The sequence below is a fragment of the Python bivittatus genome, unplaced genomic scaffold (genome assembly GCF_059951505.1).
Source record: "Python bivittatus isolate LINGU-HERP-01145 unplaced genomic scaffold, Pbiv_v1 ctg000310_np1212, whole genome shotgun sequence".
Taxonomy (NCBI): domain Eukaryota; kingdom Metazoa; phylum Chordata; class Lepidosauria; order Squamata; family Pythonidae; genus Python; species Python bivittatus.
In genome coordinates this window covers 498,337-524,433 of record NW_028277054.1, presented here as the reverse complement: position 1 = coordinate 524,433, position 26,097 = coordinate 498,337, and the positions used below count along the sequence as shown (strand labels likewise).

The following is a 26,097-nucleotide window of genomic DNA, read 5'->3' as shown; positions in this document are numbered from 1 at the left end:
GGAATGTGGGTCAGTTGATCAGCAATGCTTGAGTTAACCAAGGGTTGGAGCAGTGTTCCTCAACCTTGGCCACTTTAAGGTGGGTGGGCTTCAACTCCCAGAATTCTGGGAGTTGAAGCCCACCCACCTTAAAGTGGCCAAGGCTGAGGAACACTGGGTTAGAGCAACCGTGGTTCCTTTCCTTGTTGGTTCAATTCAGGAAGCCTCAGGTTGAGTTGCTGGTTGCGGGTGGGGGTCGGGGGGGTGTTAACCGCAGCCCAGCGGGTCTAAATGGTACACAGTTCAGGAAGGCAATTCCAGCACGTGAAGAAGGCAGGTTGCATTGCGACCGCCTCCCCCCGCGCAGAGGGTCGCGGTCCCCGGGAGAGCGACTGCGACGCTACGGAAGGGCTGCGGCAGCGGCAGCAGAGGCTAAATCTCTCCCCCTCGCGCTCTCTGGGTTTGATTGCTTCAGCCTAAATGGCAGGAACGCCGCGCGATCGCGGGTCGAGCGGCTCTCGCTGCCTGCGCGCTGCGCAGCCGAACGCGGGGCAGGAGGCCCGGATACTAGTGGGCGGGGCAGACCCGTTTCAGATCAGATCAGATCAGATCAGCCAGTCAGGGCCTTCTTCGGGGGGTGCGTTGAGCCAATAGGGGTCGGGATCGGTGGAAGAGGCGGCGAGGAGCGGCTTTCCTGAGCGAGGACCGCAGTGAGACCTGGGCCGCGGCGCGGCTCCCGCCGCGGAGGAGGCCATGAAGTGAGCGGCGGCGGGAGGCGCCGGGGAAATACCATGAGGCCGCGGGGCGGGGGGCCGCGGGCTGCGGGGCGTTCTCCGGGGCGGAGGGGCGGGGGCCCGCCCGGGTGGCCCCGCTCCGTCCGGACGCTGCGCTCTCGCCCTCGCTCAGGCTGAACGTCGACGGGCTGCTGGTCCACTTTCCGCACGACTACATCTACCCCGAGCAGTTCTCGTACATGCTGGAGCTGAAGAGGACGCTGGACGCCAAGGTGGGCGCGCGGGGGGCCCTGCTGGGCCCGGGCGGCCCCTCCGCCGAGAGCCGCGGGCCTGACCGCCCCTCCCCTCCGTCCCCCCCAGGGCCACGGCGTGCTGGAGATGCCCTCGGGCACCGGGAAGACCATCTCGCTGCTGGCGCTCATCCTGGCCTACCAGCGCGTGAGTACGGGCGGGGTGTGGGCAGCGGCCCCGCTCTTCTTGCGGGAGCCCCCGCAGCCCCCTAAGCCAGCCCTCTTCCCCAGGCTTACCCTCTGGAGGTGACCAAGCTCGTTTACTGCTCCAGGACCGTCCCGGAGATCGAGAAGGTACGGGCGGGCGGCGCGAGAGATGCCAGGCGGGGTGCCCCGAAGAGGGCCTGGCCGGGAGGCCTTCCTTCCGCCGCTTGCCGGGGGCGGGGGGGCGGGCGGGGGGCGTCCGGCCCCTTCCCACGCCAGCTGCGCGGGCTTCTCCCTGCAGGTCATCGAGGAGCTGCGGAAGCTCCTGGACTTCCACGAGAAGCAGACGGGGGAGAAGCTGCCCTTCCTGGGGTTGGCCCTCAGCTCCAGGAAGAACCTCTGCGTCCACCCCGAGGTGCCTCTGCCTGCTCGAGGGCCAGGGTGGGCGGTGGGTGGGGCTGACCCTTGCTGGGCAGAGGAGGCTCAGGGAGCCCCCCTCGCCCGCCTGCCGGTCCTCTTGGCTGGTCCTCTTGGCTGCGTCCTCGAGGCAGGCCTCTCCCTTGCTCTCCTTTCCTCCAAAATGTGCTGCCGGGGCCCTCCCTCTGCCTCCTCCTGATTCGTCTCACGACAGCCCTGTGAGGTGGGAGCGGCAGGAGCGAGGTCTTTGCTCGGACAGAATGGCTGGGCGGGCTCCCTCGCCTTGGTCCACCGCCTGCGTTGCTGCTAAGATTTCCCTGGGTGACGACCCCTGAATTTCTGGGCGGCAGGGAAAGTGGGGTGAGGTGGGCAGCGTGCCCCTTTTGCTCAGACGGGGCTTTGGCCCCTCATTCCTTGCCATAGGTGAGCAGCCTGCGCTTTGGGAAGGAGGTGGACGGCAAGTGCTTCAGCCTCACCGCCTCATACATCCGGGCTCAGCACCAGCAGGATGGCAGCGTCCCTTCTTGCCGTTTCTTTGAGGTGTGGGGTGAAGTGGACAGGGGTGGAGGCGGCTGAAACCCCTCGGGCACCAGGGAGGAGGAACGGGTTGGCGGGAGGTCCAGGGGGAGCCGTGGACTTTCTTCCTAGGGGCAAAAAGGAGCCAGACTGAAAGTTGGGATGGACGGCACCAATTCTGCTTCTCCCTTTTCTCCGTCAATCTGAAATTCAGGAAGAAAATTTGCAGAAAACTTTGCAGAGACAGTTATATAAACATGCACGTCCGAATGCACTTTTTCCTCAAAGTGTGTTTTGATGTAAAAAGCACCTTTTAAGAATTTGGGAAGTCAAAAGCCACTTTGGCGTGTTTGTAAGCTCAGGGGAAGGAGATCCATTCAGCCCCTGCTGTGATTCCCTGCAGGAATTTGATGCTCACGGTCGTCAGGTGCCACTTCCATATGGCGTCTATAACCTGGATGACTTGAAGGCTTACGGTCAGCAGAAGGGCTGGTGCCCCTACTTCCTTGCCCGCTACTCGGTAAGGTGGCTGGCCTTGCTTGCACACACAAGCCCCCTCCCCTCTCTGAAGAGCAAAAGGGATCTCTTTTGTTAGATGGGCTGCTGTCGGGAAAAGACCTTGCATGTGTGTGTGAATGGCACAGAATTGTTGATCGTGCAAAAGGAGAAAGCCGCTTCCTCTCTCGTTATTGCAAAAATTGGAATGGAGGTTGAACTGGTTGGTGTGTGCTGGAGTATCAGAAGCCGCACAGTGGCTGGGAAAGGCTTGCTACGGCAGGGGTGGCGTTTCAGGGGTTTTGCCTCTCCCACAGTGAGCTAAATTCAACAAAGTTCTATGAATAGGAAATTCAGCACCGTGAACTAAGTGTGTCACATTGTTTGGTCTGCCTCTTCTATTTTGGGGCACAAAATGCAAATTGCCCACGAAAGTCTTTTCTGCATGCTGCCCTGCAGGTGGGACTGTTTCACTCTGAAGTTTGCCTGTGTGATCTGAAAGTGTGCGTAGGTAGCTTTGCCATTAAAAGAAACAAGTACATATTCTTATCTACTTTACAGGCAAGCACATTAGGACCTGAATGTAATTGGAAAAATGGAACCGGAGTTAGTCCTGTTATCTGTTCTTTGAGAGACAGATACCCTCCCAATGAACAGATAAATCCCAGCCGACAGCTCTTCGGATTTCCTTCACTCTCCTGTCCAAGTCCTAATAAAGAAACCCAGCCCTGGTTAGCTTTTTGAGGTCAGCCGAGGGCACAGTTCAGTTTCCCCTTGCCCAAGATATGTTGTCAAGCTCTGCTCTGCTCTTTCTCCCCCTGTCGGATCAGATCCTTCATGCCAATATTGTGGTCTACAGCTACCACTATCTCCTGGACCCCAAGATTGCTGACGTGGTCTCCAAGGAGCTGGCCAAGAAATCCGTGGTGGTTTTCGATGAGGCTCACAACATCGGTACGCGTGAGAAGGGCAGGTTGGCTGCCTGGGCTGGGAGGTCCTTCTTTAGGCCTGCCTTGGGCTGTGTGATCTTGTCATGTTAACAGAGTCTGTGGAACTCTCTGCCCCTGTCTACCAGCAGCACATGATGTGGGTGAAGTTGAGCAATGGGGTCTGCAGGAGGCTCTTCCCATCGCCTGCTTCCGATCCTTTTTCAGAGAATATGGCGGAGGAATGATCTTATGCCCCAAGGGCTCCACAAAGTCTGGATTCATCTGGTGGGCTAGGCTAGTCCAAGCGGGGTTGGGTTCTTGTGGCTGAAAATGTTTTGGGATCCAGCCCCTTCCTTTGGAGACTAGACTTTAACTTGCGTCTCAATCGGCTTTATTTGCGTGCGATGTGAACTCAGCCAAATGGTCTGTAAGGAAACCAAGTTTTTCGGAGGCTTTCTGTGGCTGTTGGGACCTGGGTGTCATCTGATTTAGAGTTTTAAGGTTTTAATTGCAATTGTGCCCTTGTTTGTTTTTTCTCCTCTTAATTACCCCAACCACTGAGGGTCTCCTTGATTATGATGGGGATTAAAAAATAAAAATGGACAGCACCAAACTGTGTCTTGTCCGGGCAAGCGAGTGAAACAAGGTGTGTCAGAAATAGCAGGCTTCTTGGAAAACCCTCCTTGGGGCTCGCTGGACCTCGCTTTTCTTTTCCTTAACCCACAGACAACGTCTGCATTGATTCCATGGGGGTCAACATTACACGCAAGATCCTGGATCGCTGCCAGGGGAATGTGGCCACGTTGCAAGCTGCCATCCAAAAGTGAGCCAGGAGTCCCCGCTTCCTTCTCCACTTCCCAACCTTCTTCTCTCTCAAAAGGCCAACATTCTGTGCCACTTACACAAATGACATTAACAAGGTGGGGGCAAGGGCAGGAGTCTCTTCCCTGGCACAGCCCCCTCTCCAGGGTCTCAGCAGGCATCACTGCCGTTTCATACGTAACTTCGCATTCACGTGGGCTAAAAACTCGCTTTCTTTGAGTTCTAAAGCCGAGAGGTTCAGGGAACTGAATCTGGAGCCTCTAAGAAGCTGCCTTCTGCTGCCTGGACTCATGTGTCGTACTAAGCTGGGTAGCACTCCTTTGCCTGTGGCTTAGTGTGTTAGCCGGTGCTGGAGCTTTGGTTTCTAAATCAGGGCTTATGACAATAGGCACGTCCAGTCAGGAGTCTGTGGGCTCTAGCTCCGAGCGCCAGTCCTGGAGCAGGGCCTGCAGACCACCTGCCTTCCCTCTCCCATGTGCTCCTTTTCCAGGATCAAGGAAACGGATGCTCAGAAGCTGAAGGAGGAGTACCAACAGCTGGTGCAGGGGTTGCGGGAGGCCAACGTCGCCCGGGAAACAGACGTCTATTTGGCCAACCCTGTGCTGCCGGACGAGATCCTCCAGGGTACGTCGGTCCCTCTGTGGGGTGGGAGAAGTGGAGTTGATGCTTTGATCCTCGTGGGGCGGGAGAGAATGCGGATGCCCCCCACATCCCTCTTCCGGTTATCCGCCTTTCTCCGCTTGGCTCACAGAGAGGCGTTGGTTGCTCTTGCTCCATGGGGCCGCTCTTGTATTCTTTGAACCCGTGGCCTTGTTCTTCGGGGGGGGCTCAGATGGGGCAGGGGCGCGGGGAGCCCTGAGACCTCCCTCTGAGCCACTGCCCTGACGGGGCCTCCTGGTGCTCCCCTCGGGCAGAGGCTGTGCCTGGTAACATCCGAACAGCAGAGCACTTTGTGGCCTTCCTGAAGCGCCTCTTGGAGTACCTGAAGTCCCGGCTGCGAGTCCATCATGTGGTCCAGGAGAGCCCCCCGTCCTTCTTGAAGGACATCTTCGAGAAGGTCTGCATCGAGCGCAAGCCCCTCCGGTAAGCGTGGCAGGGCTCTCACGCTGTCTGGGAGGGGTTTCCCCGAGTGGCCCGATCCGTTGTATCTTTCTGGAAGGGCAAGTGGGGAGGAGGAGAGACATTCTCCTTGCCCCGTGAGCAGAAGGGCCACCCCGCCATCCTCGCCCACTGCTGAAGCCGTGCTACTGAACATTGGCCTGCCGCTCCAAGGTGACGAGCAAGGGGGGGACTGTGAGGAAGAGGCCTGGTGCCACAGGCGGTCCGGGGGGCGCTTGGGGCAGCTGGGCCTGGGGCTCCTCGTGCAAGGCTCGATTCTTGGTCCTTGGTAGGTTCTGTGCCGAGCGACTGCGCTCCCTCCTTCGCACGCTGGAAATTGCAGACATCTCTGACTTCTCCCCCATTACACTCATCTCTCACTTTGCCACCTTGGTCAGCACGTACTCCAAGGGTAAGGGGAGCCCTCTTTGATGCAGCGTCTCAGCTCTGGATCAGCCGGCCCCTCTGGAAGGTTTCCTTAGAGCTTCCCGGGCCTTTTAATTTCTTCACATGCAAGGCACCTATTGGGAGCTGGCAAGGCAAAATGTGGGAGGAAACTGGAAGATACCCAACGTGACCCCAGAGGAGATTGGGGAAATTAGGGGTCTGCTTTGGGGAATTTGTAGAAACGCAAATTGAGGAAGGCCCAAATAAGCATGTAGAGGAACCAGCTTTGTGAAGGAAAATCCTCGTGGTTTCTGTAGAGGTAAATCCTGCTCTGCCAGCCTTCTGGACTGTTTAGGTGTCAGTGCAAACACAGGGAGAGGGGACCCTGTCGGTATCATGTGCTTGGATTTTCGAAGAGCTCTTGGCTGGGTTCCTTGCTCACGAGCAGCTCAGAGGCATCTCTTGGCCTCTTTGGGAAACAAACTCCTGGACTGAGGTGGGCTTGTCTGATCCCGTGGGGCAGCTGCTTTTGGCTTTCTTTAGCCATAAAGCGCAGAGGAGACCCCCCCAAGGCCGCCCATCGCTGCGTCTTCTCTCTTTTTATGCTGCAGGATTTACCATCCTTATAGAACCCTTCGACGACAGGACACCCACGATCCTCAACCCGATCCTGCACTTCAGGTGTGGGGCCTGGTGCCGCCCCAAGGCGCTGGCTGGCTGGCTGGCTGGGAATTCTGGGAGTTGCGGTTCAGCCTTTGGGGAGGGCCACACTGGACGTCTGCTTCCAGAGCCAGCTGAGGTTGACTTGAGGGGAAGAGAGGATCTGTCTGGCCTTCACTCTTCAGAGTGTGGAAGGATAACCCTTGCTGGCTTCAGCTGCAGTTCCAAAGCATCTGGGGCTGAGCAGGGAGGTTGGCCCCTCTCCCAGTGTCGCGTTCTCTTCCAGCTGCATGGATGCCTCAATTGCTATCAAGCCCGTCTTTGAGCGGTTCCAGTCGGTCATCATCACCTCAGGAGTGAGTGCTCGACGGGGCCTTCTCAGCCAGCAGCAGACCCCATCTGCTGCCCCAAAGCTCGGGGCTGGGTTGCGTGGGGAGGCCCTGTCCTGACTGGGTGTGTCCTCCCTTGGATACAGACCCTTTCCCCGCTTGACATCTACCCCCAAATCCTGGACTTCCGGCCAGTGACCATGGCTACCTTCACCATGACCCTTGCCCGGACCTGCCTCTGCCCAATGGTGAGTGCCAGGGGCCAAGACGAGGGGGACTGCCTTCCTTCCTCCCTCCCTCGATTGAGTTTATATCCCATTGCGATCTCGCCACTCTTGGCAGTGTGCAAGGCAGGCAGAGAAAAGCTGGAAACATCCACGGTAAGATTAAAACAGAAAAGAACGAAATAAGGAAATCATGAAATTAACCGTATATGCCGTGACAAACTAAAAAGGAAAAGATGGCAGAGCACCGGGGGTTGCAGGCTCCCAGATACCAACCTAAAGGGCTTTATTGGTTCTCGATTGTACCTGGAACTGGATCAGGAACCGGCGCAGGCCCATTTCGGTCTGGGGGTGACCAGGGGCACAGGGCCGTTTCCCCACATCGGTTTCCCTTTCAGATTGTGGGGCGAGGGAATGACCAAGTGACCATCAGCTCCAAGTTTGAGACACGTGAGGACATTGGTAAGGGCCTTGGGTGGGGAGGGGGAGCAGAGCCCCTGCCGGAGGCTCCTCCATTCCTGGCGGCAGGGGTGCCTCCCTTGGCGCATCCGGTGGGGGAGGGTGGCGCTGAGGCCGCTTGCAGTTTGCATGGAGGCACGTGACTTCCTGGGAAGGGACGGGCCCTGTGAGGTTTTGTGGGGCAGCCCCCTCCCTCGCCCTCCCCTCCATTTTCCCCATTGCTTAGTGGCGGGGCTGGGAGCCCGAAGGGAGCAGGTGTCAGCCCCACCTTGGCTTCTCCGGCAGCCGTTATCCGCAACTATGGCAACCTGCTGCTGGAGATGTCGGCCGTGGTCCCCGATGGCATCGTTGCCTTCTTCACCAGCTACCAGTACATGGAGAACATTGTTGCCTCGTGGTATGAGCAGGTACCTCAGGATGCTGCAGCCAGACCCTGCGTGCTGCGGCTCCTCATTTATTTTGCTCTGGGCTGTCACTAAAAGGGACTTCAAGGGGACTTCTGGCAAAGTGGTGCTGTGGAGGAGCACGGGGTCCCGATGGGTTTGAAATCCCTGAGGATTTCCAGAGGGGACAACTCCCAAAGGCTTCTGAAAAGGGGACCGCGTGGCTTCCAAGGCCGGGTCTCTTGGTCAAGCTTGCTGGTGAAGGCAGGTGGGGGGCAGCCTGGCCGCTGTGTGGACCTGAGGGGGGCTTCAGTTCCTCCCTGCCCAGGTGAGCTGCAGCCCCACAGCTCCTCTCACGCTCCTGCCGGGCTCTTTCTCCAAGAGCGGGCCTGAAGTACTTTTAAGAGCTGGATCCCAGCGGTTAACTTGGAGGCCATTCCCGCAGAAGCACATCAAGCATTTCTGGGGAAATAGAGCGGAGCCCTGGCACGAAGTGGGCGAGACATTCTGCAGCTCCCACTGAAATCGCCCGGCTGCCACTTCATGCTCCGGAGAGGGTGGTTGGGGGAGGCCGGGAAGAGCCGAGTCCTGGCTGCAGAGTCTCTGCACGGCCTCAGGGTGGGCTTCTCTCCCCTCGGACTACGCCAGGGGATCTTGGAGAACATCCAGCGGAACAAACTCATCTTCATCGAGACGCAGGATGGAGCCGAGACGAGCGTGGCCCTGGAGAAGTACCAAGAGGTGGGGGGCTGGCTGGGAGGCAGCTTGCTGAAGGAGGGAAGGTCCTCTCCCCAAGCCCAGTCTGGTGGCTGGAGTTGCTTCCCTGCCTGGAGGAGGTCAGTCTGCTGACTTTTTGTGCGTTTGGGGCAAAAAGATCTTGTGGGTGATGAATAAGGGGATCGGTTGGTTTATACCCCAGGCCTGCGAGAACGGCCGAGGAGCTATCTTGCTGTCGGTGGCCAGGGGGAAGGTCTCCGAAGGAATCGACTTTGGTGAGTGCCTGAGCCCCCTCCCCTCCCCTCCTCCGGGAGAATGAGGACCAGCAGCTTTGAAGGGGATCCAGAACAACCAACGCCTGTCTTGCGGTTTCAGCAGAACCTGGCCTGCTGCTCATTTTGCTCATGAACATTTTGAAATTGTAGGGAAAAGCCGTGCTTAGATGCAGTGTTGGTCTCCCTCCACCCACACTTTCTCCATTCCCCAGTTCACCATTACGGGAGAGCCGTGATCATGTTCGGGGTTCCCTACGTCTACACCCAGAGCCGCATCCTGAAGGTGAGCCCCGTGTGCTGCGGCCTTGGTGATTCCTCCTCCAACTCTCTGAGGGCTGCTGGCAAAAGAGCCTTCATTTCCTTGTGGGGGCAGGCCTGGGAGCCCCCTTCCATCAGTTGGGTGGGGGGCTCCCATGGGGCAGAAAGCACATGTTCTTGCACCCACTCTGTTTCTGTTGCTTGGCAGTTTTCCAGAAGCTGCTGAGGGAGGAAACACGCTTCTAGCCACACCTGACGTAGCCCCGCACCACCTGTGCTAAGGTGGGGGGGACTAGGGGAAGACCCTCACTGTCCCTTCTCCTGCCCCAGGCTCGGCTGGAATACCTGAGGAACCAGTTCCAAATCCGTGAAAATGACTTCCTGACGTTTGACGCCATGCGGCATGCGGCGCAGTGTGTGGGCCGGGCCATTCGTGGCAAGACGGACTATGGCCTCATGGTCTTTGCAGACAAGGTATGTCGAGGAGGGCTGTTTGCTGCTGCCTCGAAGGCTGGGCAGAGGCTGACCCCTTTTCTCCCCCACAGCGCTTTGCCCGGGCAGACAAACGGGGCAAGCTGCCCCGCTGGATCCAGGAGCACATCACAGACGCCAACCTCAACCTGACGCTGGACGAGGCCGTGCAGGTAGCCAAGCACTTCCTGCGCCAGATGGCCCAGCCCTTCCGCAAGGTGAGCCGGATCGGGGCAGAAGGGACGGACTCCGGGAGGGTTGGGCTTCAGCCGCCGCGGCTTCTCTTCCCTCCTGGCTGTTAAAGCTGTAAAGCCCTCAGTGGGGCACTGGCATCTTGTAGGAAGAGACCGTCACATTAAGCCGTGATGTGGTTTGCAAGTTGCGCAGGCGCAGCAATTCTTTGCTCAGTCTGAATTTCGGCAGTGGCACCTTCTCCTACCAGGTTGACCTACTAACTGTAATGCCCGGCACCTGCCCTCTTGCCAGCCAGCAGGGGCGCTCCTGGTGGCTGGGGGGGGCACTTATTTGCAGGGAGGGCAGCTTTGACTGTGGTGCGCCTCTCTAGGGCCCCGTCTCAACATGGCAAGAAACTTCTGCCAATTTTGACCCATCGGAGCCAGAGGCAGCTGATGCCGCAAAAGGGGGCCTCAGGCCTAGACCTGACCCCACAGGCAGCCTCTCTTCTCCCCTCACAGCCCTCAGCAAAAAGGGGAGCAGAGCCTTCTTTTCTTCCCTTGGCTTTGGCAGCCGAGCAAGGGAATGATGGGTGTTTTATTGGGAGTGCAACTCCCAGAATGGCCAGTTCTCAGCGCCATGAGAATCCTGGGAGTTCTTACAGCATTGGCAAAAACTACATTGGGAAATAAGTGAAATGTTGGTGCTGTAAATAAGCTTTGAAATACCCTGCGCCAAAGCAAACACCTCACCCACCCCCGCAGCAGCAGCAAATGGAGGAACTGCCATTACTGGTTCAAGGCGGGTTTGGTTGTCCTTGCAGGGCGGCAGTGGGCATCTCGCCCCTTCCCCCCTTCACTCCCGCTGTCTCTCCAGGAAGACCAGCTGGGCCTGTCACTGCTCACCTTCGAGCAGCTGCAGTCGGAGGAGACCCTGCGCAAAGTGCAGGAGATCGCGCACCAGGTGTGAGCGGCAGCAGACGGCGCCGGCAACGCCAGCGCGCTCTGCAGGGAAGGACCCCCAGGCCATCCATGCTGCGAAGAGAAGAGAGGCCACCCAGAGGGCATTGCTTTTGGCCTGGACCCAAGCCTCTTAGCCCTCTCCCTCCCTCCCTCCCTCCCACTAATCCTAATTTCTGGACTAAGGTTTTAATAAAGGGGATCGGTCTGTTGTGCCCGAGTGGTTTTCCTCTGCGTCTGTCCTGCAGCTCTCCCTTCCAGCCCAAGAGGCAGAGAGCGGCTGAGCTGCGCAGCTGAGCCCTGGGGAAAAGTCCCTTCCTCTGAAGCGGGGAGTTGGTGTGGGAAGGACTCAGTTCTCTTCACACAAAGCCTCTTTTGGGGAACACGGGAAGGCAGGCTTGGCCCACCAGCTTGCAGAGACCCCTCTCCCCCACCTCCAGAATCAGTGTCATTCTTCATTTCCAGCAACCTTTTATTTAAGGGTGGGGGCAGGTGCTTCCATTGCATAAATAGGACTGGCTGGACAGGAACCGCAGCAAGGGTTGCTGCTCCTGCCCAAAGAGTTTAAGGCAGTAGCGAGGTGGGAGAAGCTTCCCCCACCTTGCGATGCTTTGGGGATGGGCAGTTGCTGCTCCACTTCCTGAGAAATAGTCCTCTGCAAATTGGGTGGGGCGCTCCCCTCCCCCGCCACCAAAAGGAGGACTTTCCATGCACGCGGGAGTCAGTCCCGGGAGCGCTGGCGCCAACAGGCGATCCTCGGCCAGCAGGAGCGAAGACCAGTCCTAGTGCGAATTGCTGTGCGTGAGGTCCTGGATGCTGGCGCTCAGGTTCCTGGTGGGCTGCTGCAGCACGGAAACAGAAGTGGCGCCCCTCTTTTAGGCTCTCTTCGGTAAGTTTGTGGCTTGCTGTCACAAAAGCCCTGTGCGCTAATGCTTGCTCTGCGGGGCTTTTTCACTTGGAGTTTGTGGTTCTCCCTGGCTGGGTCTGTGCCACAGGCTGAACCAGATTACCAGGCTACCTTGGCAAACTCCATTGGGCCTCACGCTCACCAGGTGTCCTGGGTTCAACTAGGGTTTTTTTGGTGTGTCAAGTCAGCTTTTTGACTCTGGCGGCTGCCTGGACTAGTCCCTGTAGTTTTCTTGGCAACATTTTCAGAAGTGGCTTGCCGCTGCCTCCTTCCTGAGAGGAAGGCTGGGGGGGGGCAGCCGAAGGTCACCCAGCTGGCTTCGTGCCTAAGCGGGACTAGAGCTCGCGGTCTCCCGGTTTCTAGCCTGGGGCCTTTCACTGGCCTGGCCTGGCCTGGCTTGGCTGTCAACTAGCATGCTAAGCGGTAAAACAAAACCTAACCAGTTAAAGCTGTCCCAGTCTGTCCTGTTGTGTGAACGCAGCCTCTCCTTTTGGCCCCACTTTCCTTGGAACGAAAGGTCCCCCTTCCCCTGCCCAACAGCCGCTTTGCGCTGCCCCGGCCACGTGAGCCCAGCCAGAGAAGGAGCCCTGCGTAAGCCCTCAGGTTCAGCCGGGTGCTGGGCCAAGCCATCAGCCGGCCGGCCGGAACCATCCCTGGGGCCAGCGGGGATGTCCAGCCGCTGCCCTGGGCCTGCAGCCCAGAGTTCTGCTGCTAAGCGTGGTCCTTGCGGGCCCCAGACTCACCGCTGGGGGTGCAACAGCGGTCCCCTCATTCACATGCAGCATATTGAGGGACGTGGCCCGTTTGACCCTGGGGAAGAGAGGCGCCTGTTACTCTCCTGCCTTGCCGCTGTGGCACACGGCTATGCATTGACCTGCCAAAAGGCAAGGCTCGCAACAGCTCCCGGGGAGCTCAAACTCACGCGGGGGCTGAAGCTTCCTTGGGCTGCCCGACCGCTTCCCCCTTGAGTTTGGAGACCAGCTTCTCGCTGCCGCGTTTGAGGGACTCCCGGAGCCGAGAGAAGGAGCTGCTGCGCCTCATTGCCTCCTTCCGAGAGAGACAGAGAGAGGGAGGGAGGGAGGGAGGGAGGGAGAGCACGGGCCCAAAGCCTGGGGGGCTTCCCCATCCCCTCCAGCCACCTGCGATCCGAGAAGGAAATGGAGGTAGCCATGGCCTTGCCCTGGAGCCCTCCTTTACCATGGGGGTCTGTGTGAGAACCTCACCACGCCCTCCCTCCGTAGAATCCAGCCAGAGGGTGCAAAGAGGAGGAAGCAGTGCCAAAGCGAAGCAGCTTGACAGTGGCTGCTCCGTGGGGGGAGGGGGGGGAGAAAGGCTCCGAGGTCTTACCTGCCCTTCCCAGGTGCTCTCAGCTCCTGTCCGGCTATAACCTGAAGATGTGGGGGAGGGGAGGGGTTCAAGAGTGCATTCACCTGCAAGGACAAAGGCGCCTGCCCTGCCCTCCTGCGGGCAAAGGGGCTGCCCCTCTTACCGCCCCTGGGGGTGTCCAGCTCCTGGTCGTGCGAAGAGAGGATCTCCTTGTACAGCTCCTCGGCCTGCTCGTACTTGCCCTGCTTCAGGTAACAGGAGGCCTGGCCCAGGGAGAAGGCAGGGGAGGGGGAGGTGAGCGCCCTGCCCTCCCCTGCTCCAGCAGGCAGCGGCTGGGCCCCAGACCTCCAGGTGACAATGCGTCCCACACACAAGCCAGCGCACCCACCCAAGGGCAAACCACGGCCCCACCAGGTATCTTGCCAAAGTGTGCGCAGCGAAAAAACCCACTGCTTTGCTTTAGTTAGGCGGCTTCTCATACTGCCTGGGGGGGCGAGGGGGGAGAAGGAAAGAACTGGCCAGACAGAGTCGTGAGCCAAGCCTTGGTTGAAGCAGCTCCTGGCTCAGCTGTGCCATTCATTCAAAGCTTATTTGTCAGTAAAAATGTGTCGCCAATGTGTTGCTCCACTTACTGTTACTAGTGTTTGCTCTAAACTTAGTTTACCCAAAGAGTTCGCCAGCACTAACTGCTCCTAGAAGAGGCACCCTGCAGAGCCAACCCTAATCCTCAAACGGGGGCAGCAGCTGCAGAGGCGCCCCTCCTTCCAAGGTTACCAGGTTATTCTTTGTTTTGGCCACGTTGGGGTCGCTGGGGCCCAGCTGGGTCTGATAGATGCGAAGGGCCCGCTGGTAGTACTGCTCCACCTCTTCGAACTTGCCCTGGTTTTGGCACAACAGCGCCAGGTTGTTGAGCTGCTTGGCCACATCTGGGTGGTTGGTGCCCAGCACCTGTGGGAAAAAGCGCAGTGGTGCTCAGCTGCACTCCTGCTTGTGCACCTGGGCAGGCAAGGGTGGGCGCAATGTGCAGCGCTTGCGTCTCTTTGAATCCTGACTGTGGAAGGCCTAAAAAGCAAGGCGCCTCCTCTGCTCCCAGAACGCAGAGACAGCTTTGTCGCAGGTGGCTCCTCGTGCAGCCGGAACGAGGCCTTGTGCCTGGCACCCTCCTGCTGGCCTTGGTGGCAGCCCCCTCTCACTGCTCCTGGCTGCTCCAAGGCCTCTCCTGCCCGATTCTCCTCCTCTACATCTAAGCCTTCCAGGCACCGTCTGGAGGCACCAGGCCAGGAAAAGCCGGCTAGAGAGCCACTGGCTCTCACCAGGGATCTGAAAGGTGGCCGTGCTGAATTTCCAATGGCAGGAGGTTGGGGTTTCTGTGCCCTCCATTCCTCGGCTGGGGATGAGCTGGGGCAACGCTATGACAGAGGCCGAAGAGGCAGCTTTTCGGCCTCTTTCAGGACCGTCCGACAGGCTTTACCTTCTCGCGGATCTCCAAGGCTCTCTTGCACAGCGGCTCGGCATCTCGGTACCTCCCCCGCTTGCCGTACAGCACAGCCAAGTTGTTCAGGGTAGCGGCCACCTGCCAGGAACAGAGGGAGGGTTAGCCAGAGCTCAGCTCAGGGACGCGGAATAGAGCTCCCTCAGAAGCAGCAGGAGACGGCTGCGTCTCGCCCAGGACCAAGCCAGGGCCTCTCCCCCTCCTTCTCGCACCCTCTGCCCAGTGCTGGTGCCCACCCACACAGCTCAGGCACTCACTGCAGGGTGTTCCGCACCCAGAGTCTGCTCGCGAATGTCCAGGGCATCATTGAGCAGCTCTGTGGCCTCCTTGTACTTGTTCTGGTCCCTGCGGGAGGAGAAGCAGGAAGGCTTGGAGGGGTGGCAGGGCGCAGCCTCCAGGTTTCTGCCAGAGCAGCCCCAGCACGTAGCTGCAGCCCAGAGGACTCGGGGTGGTGGGGAGGCAAGCAACAGCCAGATTGACCTTTGCAGCAAAAACATCCGAGTGGTTATTCCTTGTCCGCCCCCCCGACCTTTTCTTCTAGCTGGTCTGCCCAATTCATTTTAACTCGGTATTGGGGAGTCTTTCCATCTTTCTTGGCTGGAGCAAAAGGGTCTCCTGGAGTGCCACCCCCTCCCCGGTCTTTGCACTTGGTCCCTGGCAAGCTGCTGTGGAAGAGGCGCTCACTGGAGAGGGGGCTGGCGCCTCGGGCATCTTACCGGTAGACCAGCGCCAGGATATTGAGCATTGTGGCCACGTCCGGGTGGCCATGCCCTGAGCTCCTCTCCAGATCTTCCAGGGCCTGCTTGCAGAGTGGCACGGCCACCTCGTAGCGCCCTTGGGAGGCGTACTGGATCACCAGGTTGTGCAAGGTCCGCAGGCGTGCTGGGATCTCGTACCCGCCCTGCTGAGCTGCTGAGGTGGCTGCGCTCGGACTGTGCCCCTCTGCAGGGAAGAACCAAAAGGGAGCCTGGCGCAGCGAGGCTGGGCAGAAGCAGAGCACCCTTCTCACCTGACCCAGGCAAGCAGGGAGGTTCCTCATCCCTGGCCCCCTGCCCAGCGCCTCTGCTGCTTTCAGGCATGTTAATTATGGCTCTGTTGGAGATGGAACAGGCTCCTTGCAACCTCCTCCTGGGTCGAAGCTTCAGCCTCGCTCAGGCAGGCAGGCAGGCAGCAGCAGCTCGTCAGGCCAAGCCTCCACTCTGTGGACACCTGAGAAATCAAAGGACCTTCAGGGAAGCGCACCTGGCCTTTGGTCCTCATCCGTGCTGAGAAACAGGCTGCCTCTGCTCTGCTCCACTTCCTCCTTCTCTGCCTGCAAGGGGAAACCGGGAAGCTCAGTGAGCAGCAGGGAGGACTTCTTTTCCCTTTAAAGAGCGCTCTCCTAATTAAAGGCCAAGGGGAGGCTTACAGTGCCAATTAAGCAAACAAGCAAAGGGCTGCAAAATAAAGCCCTGGCCCCCCTCTTGCTGCCCTTTGGGGTCCTGGGACTACAATCCCAATCTTCCTGAGCCAAAGTGCCATCTCTGAGCATCCAAATAATTTGGATTAAAGATTTAATTTGGGGTCCTGTACTGAACTCATGGTTCATATGAGCCTTCTAAATTTCTTGGTGGGGGGGACTTGAGTTCTTCTGCAGCTTTCGCTGTAAGCTCCCAGATTCAGAGAGAGCATAGCAGACCCATCCTTAAAAAACTATTCTGGTCGCCCCAAGCCATTCTGCTTCCCCATGAGAAAAGCTGCTCTGAGCCGGGGCGTGTGGGGCAGCTTGGCGGGAGTCCCTGCTGCACCTGCTCCTCTCGGGGCTCGCAGTGCCGAAGCTGGTTCAGGAAGCGCAGGTGCCCGTTCTCCTCCTCCAGCTGGGCCACCGCCTCCGCGCTGTGCTGCAGCCGCAGCTGGGTCCCGGCCAGCTCGTCTCGCAGCCACAGGTTCTCCTGGCCCAGACGCCTCACCTGCGCCCGGAGCTTCTGCTTCTCGGCCTCCAGCGCCCCGATGTGTGAGGACAGGGCAATCAGCATCTGGGAGGGGAAGGGGGCGCTGGAGCATTTCGCTTCCTTTGGACTAAGGGAAGCCAAAGCGGGGCTGGCTGCAATTCAGAGCAAGGCACTCGAGCAATCCAGGGAAGGCCAGACAAATAAATACGCTTGACGCTTCCAGTGGAATCTTCTGCTATTCCACAGGGGTTTTACAATTCCACCAATGCAGGGGCAAATCAAAACCGGCTGCCCGGGGTGCCCCCTGCCAGCACCCCATCCCAGGCTCATGTCACTACAGCTCTTGGAAAGCAGCCCCCCCGGACTCAAACCTCCCTGAGGTCTCTGGGCTGCCACCTCCATGACGTCACAGCAGGGCAAGCAGCCTCCTGGCTCCCCTCCCTCCAGGCTCCCGGAATACCTGGCCTTCTGCGATGCCCAGCTCAATGCCTTCCAGGCTCCTGCAGACGAGGTCCTGCTTTTCCTCCAGAAGCTCCAGGGCCTGGGCATCCACGACTGCCACCGCAGCGCCCTCCCTCTCGGTCTGCAGCTGATGCTCCTTCAGCAGAGCCTCCTGCAGACGGTGATGGATGTTCTTGTTCTCGCTCCGCAGGGCTTCCAGGCCCTTCATCACCTGGCGCGTCTGGAGAATGATGTCATCGGCTGTCATCCTCTCCGATTGGCTGTCACCCAATCCCACCATGATGGACATGGCGGGCCGTGTCGGCCCAGAGGAAGGAGGGCTCCGAGCACCTGGCGGCTCTGGGCGCAGGGGCTTCTAAAAGGCAAACAAGGAGCTCCTCTGGCAGTTGCACCTCAAGGATGGAAGCTCATCCTCTAATGATGCGAAGGTTATCCAAGCCCTCTGCACATTCTCAGAGGCATTCCAGGTCTCCAAACCCTGTTCTCTATTAATCAGAATGAACATCAGCTGAAGATAAGACAAACTTGTGAAGTTGTGGGGAGAACTGTTGGGGCACCTGTGTTTTTTTATTAAGAGGACATCCAAAGCAGGAGGCACCATTTGTAAACGTTATATGTCTGGCCCCAGATAAAATGTTGCCCTCCGAATTGGAATGGGCAACCTCTCCCGCCTCCCCAGTTGGGTTCCAGGGCCCTTAGCATGGCCTCCAATTGCAGGCAGGCAGGCAGGCAGGCAGGCAGGCAGGCAGGCAGGCAGGCAGGGCCCTCTGGGAAGGCTGCGTGCCGGGATCTGGGGCTGAATCCCAAACCAGTCTCTCCAGCCGGATGCCACCAGAGTGCAGGTAGCAACATGCTTCTCGACCAAGCCCTCTTTGCAGCCTGATGGAGGAGGAATTGTCTCCCGGCACACTCAGCCTTCTCCAGACCTGGGCTGGGTATCTTTGGGCCAGGATCAATGCTCTTGAGGCTTTGGGATGTCTCAGTTCCAACAGTCCATCAGGCAAGGCCTTCTGAAAGAACAGAGGAGCCCCCTGCGGCTGAGGAGACCAGGGGCTGTCCTGTTCCCAGGCCGGCTGCCTGGCACTTCGGAACCCCCCAACAAGAGGCCTCAGCACCGCCCGCTTCCCTCCCTGAAGACTGGCTTGGCCAGTGTCCCGTCTGGCACTGGAGGCCAAGACAGAGCTGTGGGACTGCCGTCTCCTTCACAATGGCTAGCCCCCTTTCAAAGCCTCTCAACCGGGTGCCCATCACCCCAACTGGTGTAGAAATACTGTAAATGTTTACTGGTTAACTCTGCACTGTTTAAAGAAGGGCCTGCTTTCATCCGATCAAGCTGCTTCACTGGATTGCCCTGCGTTCTAGTGCCAGAACAAGAAAAGCAGATTTTACCTCTGCATTATTTTAAATGCTGCTATCATGTTCTCTCTAGCTTCCTCCCCCCCAAAATAAAAAGGCTCAAATGTTTTCTTCCCAAGCCCCTGCATCTGCTTTTCTGCAACTCTTTTAGAAATAAAATACATAAACATATTTTGGAGGTGTGGTAGCCAGAGCTGTATGCAGTATTCTAGGAAGGTACAAAAATACCTTTAGCTGCAACAACCCACAGATTCCGCGTTCACAAGGGTGACCCAGACCAATTTTGGATGCAGCTCCTGACTTGGGCCTTGTTTCGGCAAATGAGAAGATACACAAGTGTATCTTTTGTTGCTGAGGAACTATTTGCACAACGTTAGGCACCTCTTTGAAAAGCTCCCTTCCCCTCTTGCAGAGCCCTCCCGCACAAGCGCATCCCCGCTTCTCCGCCACGGCCTGCGAGGCCCCTCACCGGCAGCACGGCGCCCCGCTTCCGCGTGGGATACCAGGACAAGCGAGCCTGCTCAGCCCTGCGTGGAGCTCGCCCCGGTCCTTCTCTCGCCTCTCGGCAGCTCCGGGAGAAGCAGGCCGGCCCAGGCCGGCTGCCCTGAAGCGCCGCCTCTGCCAGAGACGGGACGGAGGTCTGGGTCGCTCCCGGGGAGGCCCCGTCAGCACGACCGCCTGGGAGGAACCGTCCTCTCTGTCCCCTCGCCAAAGCATGCGGCCAGGTTCCCCCCGTCCCCCGGGAAATCGCCCTCGCCTATGGTGAGCGGAAAGCTTCCCCAGGTAACCAAGCACAGGCGGCTTCAGAGCCGGGACGTCTACACGCGCGTGCTCCCGGCCCACCGCTGCACGCCGCAGCTCCGGCAGCGAGGAAGGAGAGCCTCCGACTCTCCCGGGCAAGGCCTGCTCCTGCCCCTGCCTTACCTTCCTCCCTGCCTGCCTGCCGAGGAGGAGGAGGGAATCCGCGCCGTGCGCCCCAGCCCGCGACCGCGCCCCGGCAGCCTCCGCCGCCCGCAGCTGGGCTCAGCGCCTCGCTCGGAGGGAGGGGCGCTCCTGCCCCGCCCAGCGGAGTCGCGGCTTACCTGCCCGCGCCGCCTCCTGCCCCGCAGTGGGCCGCGACTGGAAGGCGCTCTGCACGTGCCCAGAGGCGCCCCGCCCCTCCTGTGCAGGCGGCCCCCCTCTCTTGAAAGCGGAGCGGCAGCTCGCCCTAATTTCAATAAAGGCCTCCTTGCCTTTCCCCTAAAGCAGCGAACGTCGCCCGCCGCCGCCTTTCCGCGCAGGGCACTTGCGCCCCCCCTCAGCCCCTGACCTGCGCCTCCTTCCTGTCACCTGCGCCCGACGCTGGGGGAGGGGGCCCCGGGACAGCCGCGCGCTTGAAGGGCCCGCCCGCGCTGGCTCCCTCGCCCGGCCAGCTCCTCCGGTCGTTTCGCAGAAGAAACGGGCCGACGGGTGCTGCCGCGGCGCAGCCCCCCGCGGGAAAGGGCCCCCCCATCTGCCTGGCCTTGGGGTTGCCGCAGGCCGCCCTCTGCCTGCGGAGCCCCCATCACTGAACTGCCCCCGCCCTCGGCGCCATCCAGACAGCCTGGGGCAGCGCCGAGCAGACCCTCCTGCTCTCTGGGCCGAGGGAGGGAGAAGCCGTCACTTGGCAGGCCGGGAAGAGGAGACCCGCCCCGCGAGCCCTCCCCCTCCCCCTCCCCCTCCCCCGGTAGGGCCTTGGCAGAAATCGGGCCGCGGGGGGGACTGGGAGAGATGGAGAAGCCCGGCCAACCGGGCGGCTTCGGCCGGGCCTATGCCCCCCCCCCCCCGGAGTTGCATTCCCTGACCTTCACAGCCCTCTGGCAAGAAATTGAGCTCTGCGCTCAGGCAAGCCAGCTTGCAGGGCGTCCCGACGGGATGGAAGCCGTGAAGCCAAGACTGCGGAGCCCGAGAAAGCATGGCTCTGCTCCGATCCTGTGAACGCGGGGAGGAACTGCCGTGTCCACCGGCAAACGTAACGTTCGCGTTTAATAAAGTCCTGGAAAGCTCGGTTAGTTAGGTGGCTTGGCCTGGTATCTGAACCAGCCTCTTGGTCGGTTTACAGGTCGACGTAGCGTGTGGAGCAAGGAAATGGTTCGGTTCAGTCGGCTGGTGAAGCGTCTTGTGTGAACGCAGCCCCTGGCTCTCGGACTGCGTCTATCCCATCAAGGCCGAATCGCAGACATTAAATCCCGGAAACTCTCTTTGACAGCTGAGTAAGACAAGAGTTCCTCTGACCATGGATCTAGCTTCTTTCCCTTGCCACTGTGCCTCAGGGACTCAATGGGAAGATCCCCCCCCCCCCCGTAAGTAGTCCCCCCTGCCCCTGCGGTCGCTCTGGGCCCTTTGCTTTCAGGGCTAAGCTAAAGCGACTCTGCCGGTTCTTGCGGCGGGGGGGGGGGGCTTTGCAGCAGAGCCCAGGCGGGGGAGGGGAGCGGAGCGGAGGGGAGGCAGGTGCTGACGGGCTGCTCGTGGTCAGGGGAGACAGGGAGGGAAGGAGGGTGGGAGCCCCGTCCAATTCCTTTAATATTGCATAAGAAGAGCGCCTGGAATGCGCCTTCACCTTCCTGCTTAGCCCGTAAAAAGCCGCGTTGGCCCAACGCCAGCCCCGTCGCTGCCTCCCTCCCTCCCTGGCGGGAGGAAGCTCCAGAGCAGCGCGGGAGGGGGAGGCGCCCCGCAGCGCCCAGTGCGCAGAGGCGTCTCCGGTCGATGGCGGCCGGCGGGTGGCGGAGGGCAGGGGGAAGGGCGGAGGGGAGCTGGGCCCGGCGCAGGCGCCCCCAGCCTCCGCCAAGCCAGGGCATCCCTCTCGGCCAGGGGGGGCAGTGAGTCCACCGCTCGCCCCAGCCGCCGTCGAGGAGCCTCTGGGGAGTCCTCTTCGGCACCGGGTCTTCCTATGGGGGCAGCGGTTTTGCAGGCGTACGCGGCTGCCTATCGAGAGGAAGCCCAGCGGCAGACCCCCCTGCCAGGAGGACCCACGGCGGCCAGCCAAGAAACGCCAGGCACGACCAAGCAAAGGAGGTTTCCGCAGGCTCGGGGACCTTTTCCCCACGTCTCAGTCGAGATAAAGCCCGGGGATTCCCTGGTGGTCTCCCATCCCGGCTCCGCTGCTGAGCCCGGGAGCGGTGGGGCTGGGGCCGCCTCCACCTTTGCCTCGGAGGACCTGGCCGGAAAGGCAGCTCCCAGCGGGGCTCCGCCTCGTGCCGAGGCTCCCGACTCCCCGCTGCTCCCTTCCCCTCCCAGCCGCGCTGGGGACCGGAAAGGGGAGACGCGCGGCCAGCCCCTTCAGGAACCGCGTTTCTTCCCCGGGGAGCGGGCCAGGTGACGGCGCGGTCGCCAAGCGCCGAAAGCCGAAAGTAGCCGCAGCCCGCCCAGGGGCGGCGGACCCCGCTCGGATCTGCGGCACCGCGTCTGGGTCCTCGGCAGGGCCGCTTGCTCGCTCGCTCGCTCGGGGAGGGAGGCAGGGGAGTCCTGCCAAGGGCCGGCGCCAGCGCTTAAACGTACTTGCCCGGCTTTCCGATCAGTCCCGGGCGAGGCGGTCACGAAGCGGCTGGGCTGGCTCGGGAGGAAGTCCGCGGAGGACGCCCCCGGCCCACTGAGGCGCCTTCCTTCCCCGGTTCTGTTCCGTCCCGCTCCGGCTCATCTCTCCGGCAGAACCCCCCCGCCCCGGTCCCCACCGGCTCTGGCTCTCCCCTCCGCAGCCCCGAAGGCAGCCCCCAGCCCCCCGCCTGCCTTCGGAAGGCCGGCCGGCTAGCCGGCCGCGCTCCTCCTCATCCGCCGGGCCCGCTCTGCCCCAGCCCACAGCTCTGCAGGCAGCCACCAGGGGCGCTGCAACTCCACGCCGGACCCAGCAATCCCGCGGGCAGGCGGTCGTTCGAAGCGGCGGCGGCGGCGGCGGCGGCGCTGCGGGACGAGGCCAGCCGCAGTTCATCGAAATCCGGGGCGCCCGGAAAGGCCCCTGGCCACAGGCGCCGCTGCTGGGGTTATCGGAGGGCGGCCAATGCCCCCTTTCCTCGCTGGCTTTGGGGGAAGCTTGGAGCGGACGCCCGGCCGGTCTGCGGGGCGCCCGCTTGCGGACCACTGCTACGGAGGGAAGCGGAAGGTCGAGGATCCCTCAAAGGCGCAGCCCCTGTCGATGGGAGGACCCCCGGGTGCACAGCCACACGAGGAGGCGCGCCACTTGGGAGGGGCCCCTGGGCTCGCGCTGCCCAGCCCACAGCTCTTCCGTGGAAAGCGGAGCAGGTTCTGCTCCCTGGGAGGGGCCGATGGATGCGGGGCTGAAACTGCCTGCCCCCCGGGGGGGGGATGCTCCTGCCTCCGGCCGGTTTCTCCACGGCTGTCATTTCCCCGTTTCTTCCCCAACTCAGTGTGGGACCAATTCCCATCATCCCCCAGCCAACATAAAAGGCCGTCTATCTAGGGGATGATGGAAATTGAAGTCTGGAGAGAGAAATCACGACGGATGCTTCTTCCGGACCTGCAGGGCTGGCCCAGTTGAACACTTGCCTCTAACAAGCCTAGCCTGGGCTGCTTCGTTTCCACCAGGGCAGGGGCTGGGGCTGGGGCTGTCCGGTCGTGACTCAGGGGCAGCAGGGGCGCCCTGCGCGTCCTCTGCAGCACCAGACAGGTCCTGTTGTGCTCACAGCCAGGCAGTTCTCTCAGAGAAGGTAACAGACACAGCGCAAAGTAATAGCATGGACTTAATCACTAGGACTTCAAATATGTTGATCAGATACGTTCATTTGTTCACCACCAGTGCTCAGAAGTAGGCCGTGTGTTGCTAAGAGATCACATGCTCAGGTGGGCCATCCGGCCACCTGGATTAAGCCCAGCGAGCTCTGGAGCTGATCGCTGGGTCCCACTGACGCAGGGACCCTTGGATCTGTCTGGCTGCTGGAAGAACGAGCAGAGCCCATCCCCAACACCTGGGGAGACAGGGGCCAAACCCTCCCCTTCACACCCGTGTGGCCTTGGGGACTTCAGATTGTTGGGGAGATGAGACTGGCACAGGCGGGGAGGCATCCTCTTTCTCCTGCACCCGGACTGGAGTTGGGCTCTTGCGTGGCCAGAAGGCCTGTCTCAGGCAGTGCAGCTGCTCGGACATATTTTGGACTGTTGATAACCGTATGTATTTTTAGCCCTTGAGACTTCTGCACAGTAAGCAAATGCAGCAGGGATACACAAAGTCGTGGGGCTGGAGAGAGACGGGGAGGACCTGGTGCTTTTGGGGCTGGGTAAGCATGCTCCTCTCTCCTGCTTTGCCTTCTGGAAATGGGGCCCAGGCCCCCATTGAGGAAGCAAGGCTGCCAGAGCGGGGCAGAGTCTGGAGCAGAGAATCACAGAAGGCAGGGCTGGAAAGGGTCTTGGGGTCATCTAGTCTGGGCAGGAATCCCCAGCTGACGGCCCTCCAGCCTCTAGCCGCCTTCCACGAAGGAGGATCTGCCACCTCCTGAGGCAGCTGGTTCTGTTGTTGAATAGCTCTTCCCATTAGGACTTTCCCCTCAATGTACTAGAAACTGTAGTTTCTTCCTGGGTCTTCTGGAACAGCTCTGGATGATTCCCCCCCGTCTTCTGCACGACAGCCATTCGGATAGCTGAAGATGGCTGCCGAGTCTCCCCGCAGGCTTCTCTCTCCAGGCTAAGCCCGCCGGGCCTCCAACTGCTCCTCATGAGTTGCTCCTCCAGGCCCCTCACTGTCTCGGTTGCTCTCCTCAGCTGGGCGGCTCCTTCCTCAAACCTTGCCCAGAAGCGGACAGGTGCCATCTGGCTGAGACCGAGCAGAGAGGACCGGTGACGTTTCTGGATCGCGGCGCTCCAGGCCTGTGGATGCAGCCGAGGGCCGCTGTTCTTCTCTTTGGCAGCGCCGCCATGTTCAGCTTGTGATCTGGATCCCCTGAGAGCTCCTAATCGCTGTGCATGTGCTGCTGCCCAGTGTGGTTCCCCTGCACACCAATCCTGTACGCCCGCCTTGCTTTTTCCTACCCAGAGGTGGGCCTCTGCATCTATCCCTCTTGACATTCACCGTATGGTTCCTGCCCCCCCGGTTCCAGCTTGTCGGGATCCTCCTGAACCTCAACGGGCCCTCTGAGCCTCCGTCTTTGTATCTTCTGCAGAGGGGGCAGTCACGCTTTCTAGCCCCTCATCCAAGCCCTTTACGGGTGCGCTGAACGGCACGGGGCCCGTGGGACGCCACTCACGCAAAGGACCTCTATCAGGTCCGGGTCTGACAAGCCCCGCTTCGGAGGGATGACTGAGGAGCCGGTTATTCTGTGGATAAGTCACCCAGCAGATCAGGGGAGAAGCTTACGTGGGACCCGATGGCATCGACGGGGGGTACAGGTCATGGCCAAAGTCATTAGAGGGCAGGAAGAACTTTCTTCTTTTTCAGTGAGAACTTAACAAGAAGGATCATCAGCGCTCCAAGAAAGTAAAATAAGGAAATAATGGACCACGTAGCTGTCAGCAATTTTTGATACCATGTACCAACTTCTCATGTAAGCCCTGTGTTTCAGTATAATAAACGTATCAATCATGTCACGTCATGTCATATCCCACACAATAGTCTTACCCACTTTAGCGCACAGCTGCTGAGGAAGAGGAAGCTTTACCTTCGCTCTGTGGCCGCCCCTTCCAATTTCTGGGTGGGCACCTTCCATGCCACGCTCGTGGCACTTCATGTGCTTGAGGGAGTCTGCTCTCCCAGTTAGGTCTGCAGGCAGAGGTAACTGTGAAGAACATCTTGGGGGCATCCCAAATAGGGGAACTGCCCAGGGGGGTCCCTCCTTTTGAACTCCTGGCCAGGCTTCTGCTGAGTTTGTGCTTTGTGACAAAGTGCGGGCCCTGCCCGGTAATCTTGTTTGTTTATCAGCAACCTGCCAGGAGCTGCAAATGCAGCGAGACGGCCGGTCTCCTCCTCTCCTTCCCTGGGAAGCCAGCAGCATGGCGGACGCGTTGTCTTTTGGAACAGGAGCGGTTTGCCGAATTCACTTTTAAATAAGGGAGGCATCGCCGAGCCTGGGCGAGGCCACAGAGCCGCAGCCGACCACCACACCTCTGGCTCCAAGGCGTGGGGTGGGGGTTTGGCAGCCCGCGCCCCCTCTTTTGAGAAAGCCTAGGCTGAGACTGGGGCAGAGCTGTGCTGGCAGAAAGGTCTCTCCTGGGGACTGGGCCGTGGTTAAGCCGGATGTATGGTATTAACAGCGGAACCGTCTCTGGGGGCCTGATCACTCTTGTTCACTTTCCTTCTCCTCCCCTGCAAATGTGGGCTACCTCCAGGCATCACGGTGATGAGCCAGCAGCACGAAGTGGTGGTGCTTTCAATTTTGTTGCTTGTCGCCAAGGCTTCGTTTCTACAAAAGCGAGGGGGGAGCGGCGATGTTGCAGTCACTCGGCAGAGGGGAAGGGCCGTGTGTTTGCTGCAGCCAAGGGTGCTCAGAGCATGTGACGAGTGCTCGCCTTTCCTTCTTTTGAAAAATCCATTTTCCATGCCTAGCCTCAGCATATAAAGCATTGAGACCAGGCCTCTGAGCATGAGCAAAGGGCTCTTCCATGGCCCATTGTGTAATCTCTGCCCGTCTGCCACGACAGAGGCTCAGCAGCTGAGCTGAGCTTTGGGGAAAACCACTCTTGGAAAAAAAATCCAGCCTTGCGGGAGGCTGGAACGCTGTTGCTGTCCCCCAAAGCCCAAAGCCTCTTGCCGGCAGGTGGTCAGGCTCACACAAGGACCCTTTGCGAGCTCCATGTCCTGTAATCTCTCCCGCAGGTGCAAGGAGGCCCCTTCAACAGGCAGACCCACCAACTGTTGCCCACGGGTCAGTGTTGGTGAGCTTGTGCGTGCCCTGGCAGGAGCAGTGCAGCGGGTGCTACCAGGCGCCTGAGAAACGGAGGGAGC

General features: G+C 60.0%; 2 protein-coding genes and 1 long non-coding RNA gene across 26 annotated transcripts; 2 read left to right on the top strand and 1 right to left on the bottom strand.

Moving 5' to 3' along the window:
• The first annotated feature begins 337 nt into the window (after positions 1–337).
• On the top strand, positions 338–10,933 carry ERCC2 (ERCC excision repair 2, TFIIH core complex helicase subunit). Of its 9 annotated transcripts, XM_088139670.1 has the most exons (23): positions 403–737; positions 886–985; positions 1,074–1,151; positions 1,235–1,297; positions 1,449–1,562; positions 1,988–2,104; positions 2,484–2,600; positions 3,406–3,529; positions 4,231–4,327; positions 4,817–4,950; positions 5,241–5,409; positions 5,718–5,836; positions 6,423–6,492; positions 6,758–6,827; positions 6,947–7,048; positions 7,423–7,486; positions 7,769–7,890; positions 8,515–8,607; positions 8,786–8,858; positions 9,071–9,141; positions 9,447–9,590; positions 9,662–9,805; positions 10,638–10,933. In XM_088139670.1, the coding sequence occupies exons 1-23, from the start codon at positions 733–735 to the stop codon at positions 10,728–10,730; spliced, it is 2,283 nt and encodes a 760-aa protein (XP_087995796.1). In that variant the 5' UTR covers positions 403–732; the 3' UTR covers positions 10,731–10,933. The 9 variants fall into 9 exon arrangements, 4 of the variants coding, with proteins under 4 accessions (XP_087995799.1, XP_087995798.1, XP_087995796.1 ...); XR_015795938.1 differs by lacking the exon at positions 10,638–10,933 and having other exon boundaries at positions 351–737; positions 7,710–7,890; positions 9,009–9,141; positions 9,662–9,801; XR_015795937.1 differs by lacking the exon at positions 10,638–10,933 and having other exon boundaries at positions 370–737; positions 8,515–8,702; positions 9,009–9,141; positions 9,662–9,801.
• Positions 10,934–11,178: 245 nt separating this feature from the next.
• Positions 11,179–23,871, bottom strand: KLC3 (kinesin light chain 3). 16 transcript variants are annotated; one of them, XM_088139686.1, is made up of 13 exons: positions 19,504–19,860; positions 16,837–17,193; positions 16,233–16,460; positions 15,688–15,757; positions 15,162–15,387; positions 14,703–14,790; positions 14,425–14,526; positions 13,728–13,901; positions 13,117–13,216; positions 12,975–13,015; positions 12,550–12,674; positions 12,371–12,437; positions 11,179–11,562 (listed from the first exon to the last, which is right to left on the bottom strand). In XM_088139686.1, the coding sequence occupies exons 1-13, from the start codon at positions 19,684–19,686 to the stop codon at positions 11,503–11,505; spliced, it is 1,821 nt and encodes a 606-aa protein (XP_087995812.1). In that variant the 5' UTR covers positions 19,687–19,860; the 3' UTR covers positions 11,179–11,502. The 16 variants fall into 16 exon arrangements, 14 of the variants coding, with proteins under 14 accessions (XP_087995812.1, XP_087995811.1, XP_087995807.1 ...); XM_088139685.1 differs by having other exon boundaries at positions 12,550–12,678; positions 12,976–13,015; XM_088139681.1 differs by lacking the exon at positions 19,504–19,860 and adding an exon at positions 21,711–23,871 and having other exon boundaries at positions 12,550–13,015.
• On the top strand, positions 20,048–24,730 carry LOC148216085 (uncharacterized). The gene is made up of 3 exons (XR_015795947.1): positions 20,048–20,184; positions 20,275–20,425; positions 23,922–24,730. It is a non-coding gene; the product is annotated as an uncharacterized LOC148216085 (long non-coding RNA).
• The last annotated feature ends 1,367 nt before the right edge of the window (positions 24,731–26,097 follow it).

Coding starts and splice junctions, on each gene's coding strand:
- ERCC2 (XM_088139670.1), top strand. Junction 1,298..1,448: donor CCGTCCCGGAGATCGAGAAG/GTACGGGCGGGC, acceptor TTCTCCCTGCAG/GTCATCGAGGAGCTGCGGAA. Junction 7,049..7,422: donor GGACCTGCCTCTGCCCAATG/GTGAGTGCCAGG, acceptor TTTCCCTTTCAG/ATTGTGGGGCGAGGGAATGA.
- KLC3 (XM_088139675.1), bottom strand. CDS start 19,686: ATGGGGGGGCCCTTTCCCGCGGGGGGCTGCGCCGCGGCAGCACCCGTC. Junction 12,438..12,549: donor AAGGAAGCTTCAGCCCCCGC/GTGAGTTTGAGC, acceptor TCTCTTCCCCAG/GGTCAAACGGGCCACGTCCC. Junction 11,563..12,370: donor CCGCTGTTGCACCCCCAGCG/GTGAGTCTGGGG, acceptor TCCGTGCTGCAG/CAGCCCACCAGGAACCTGAG.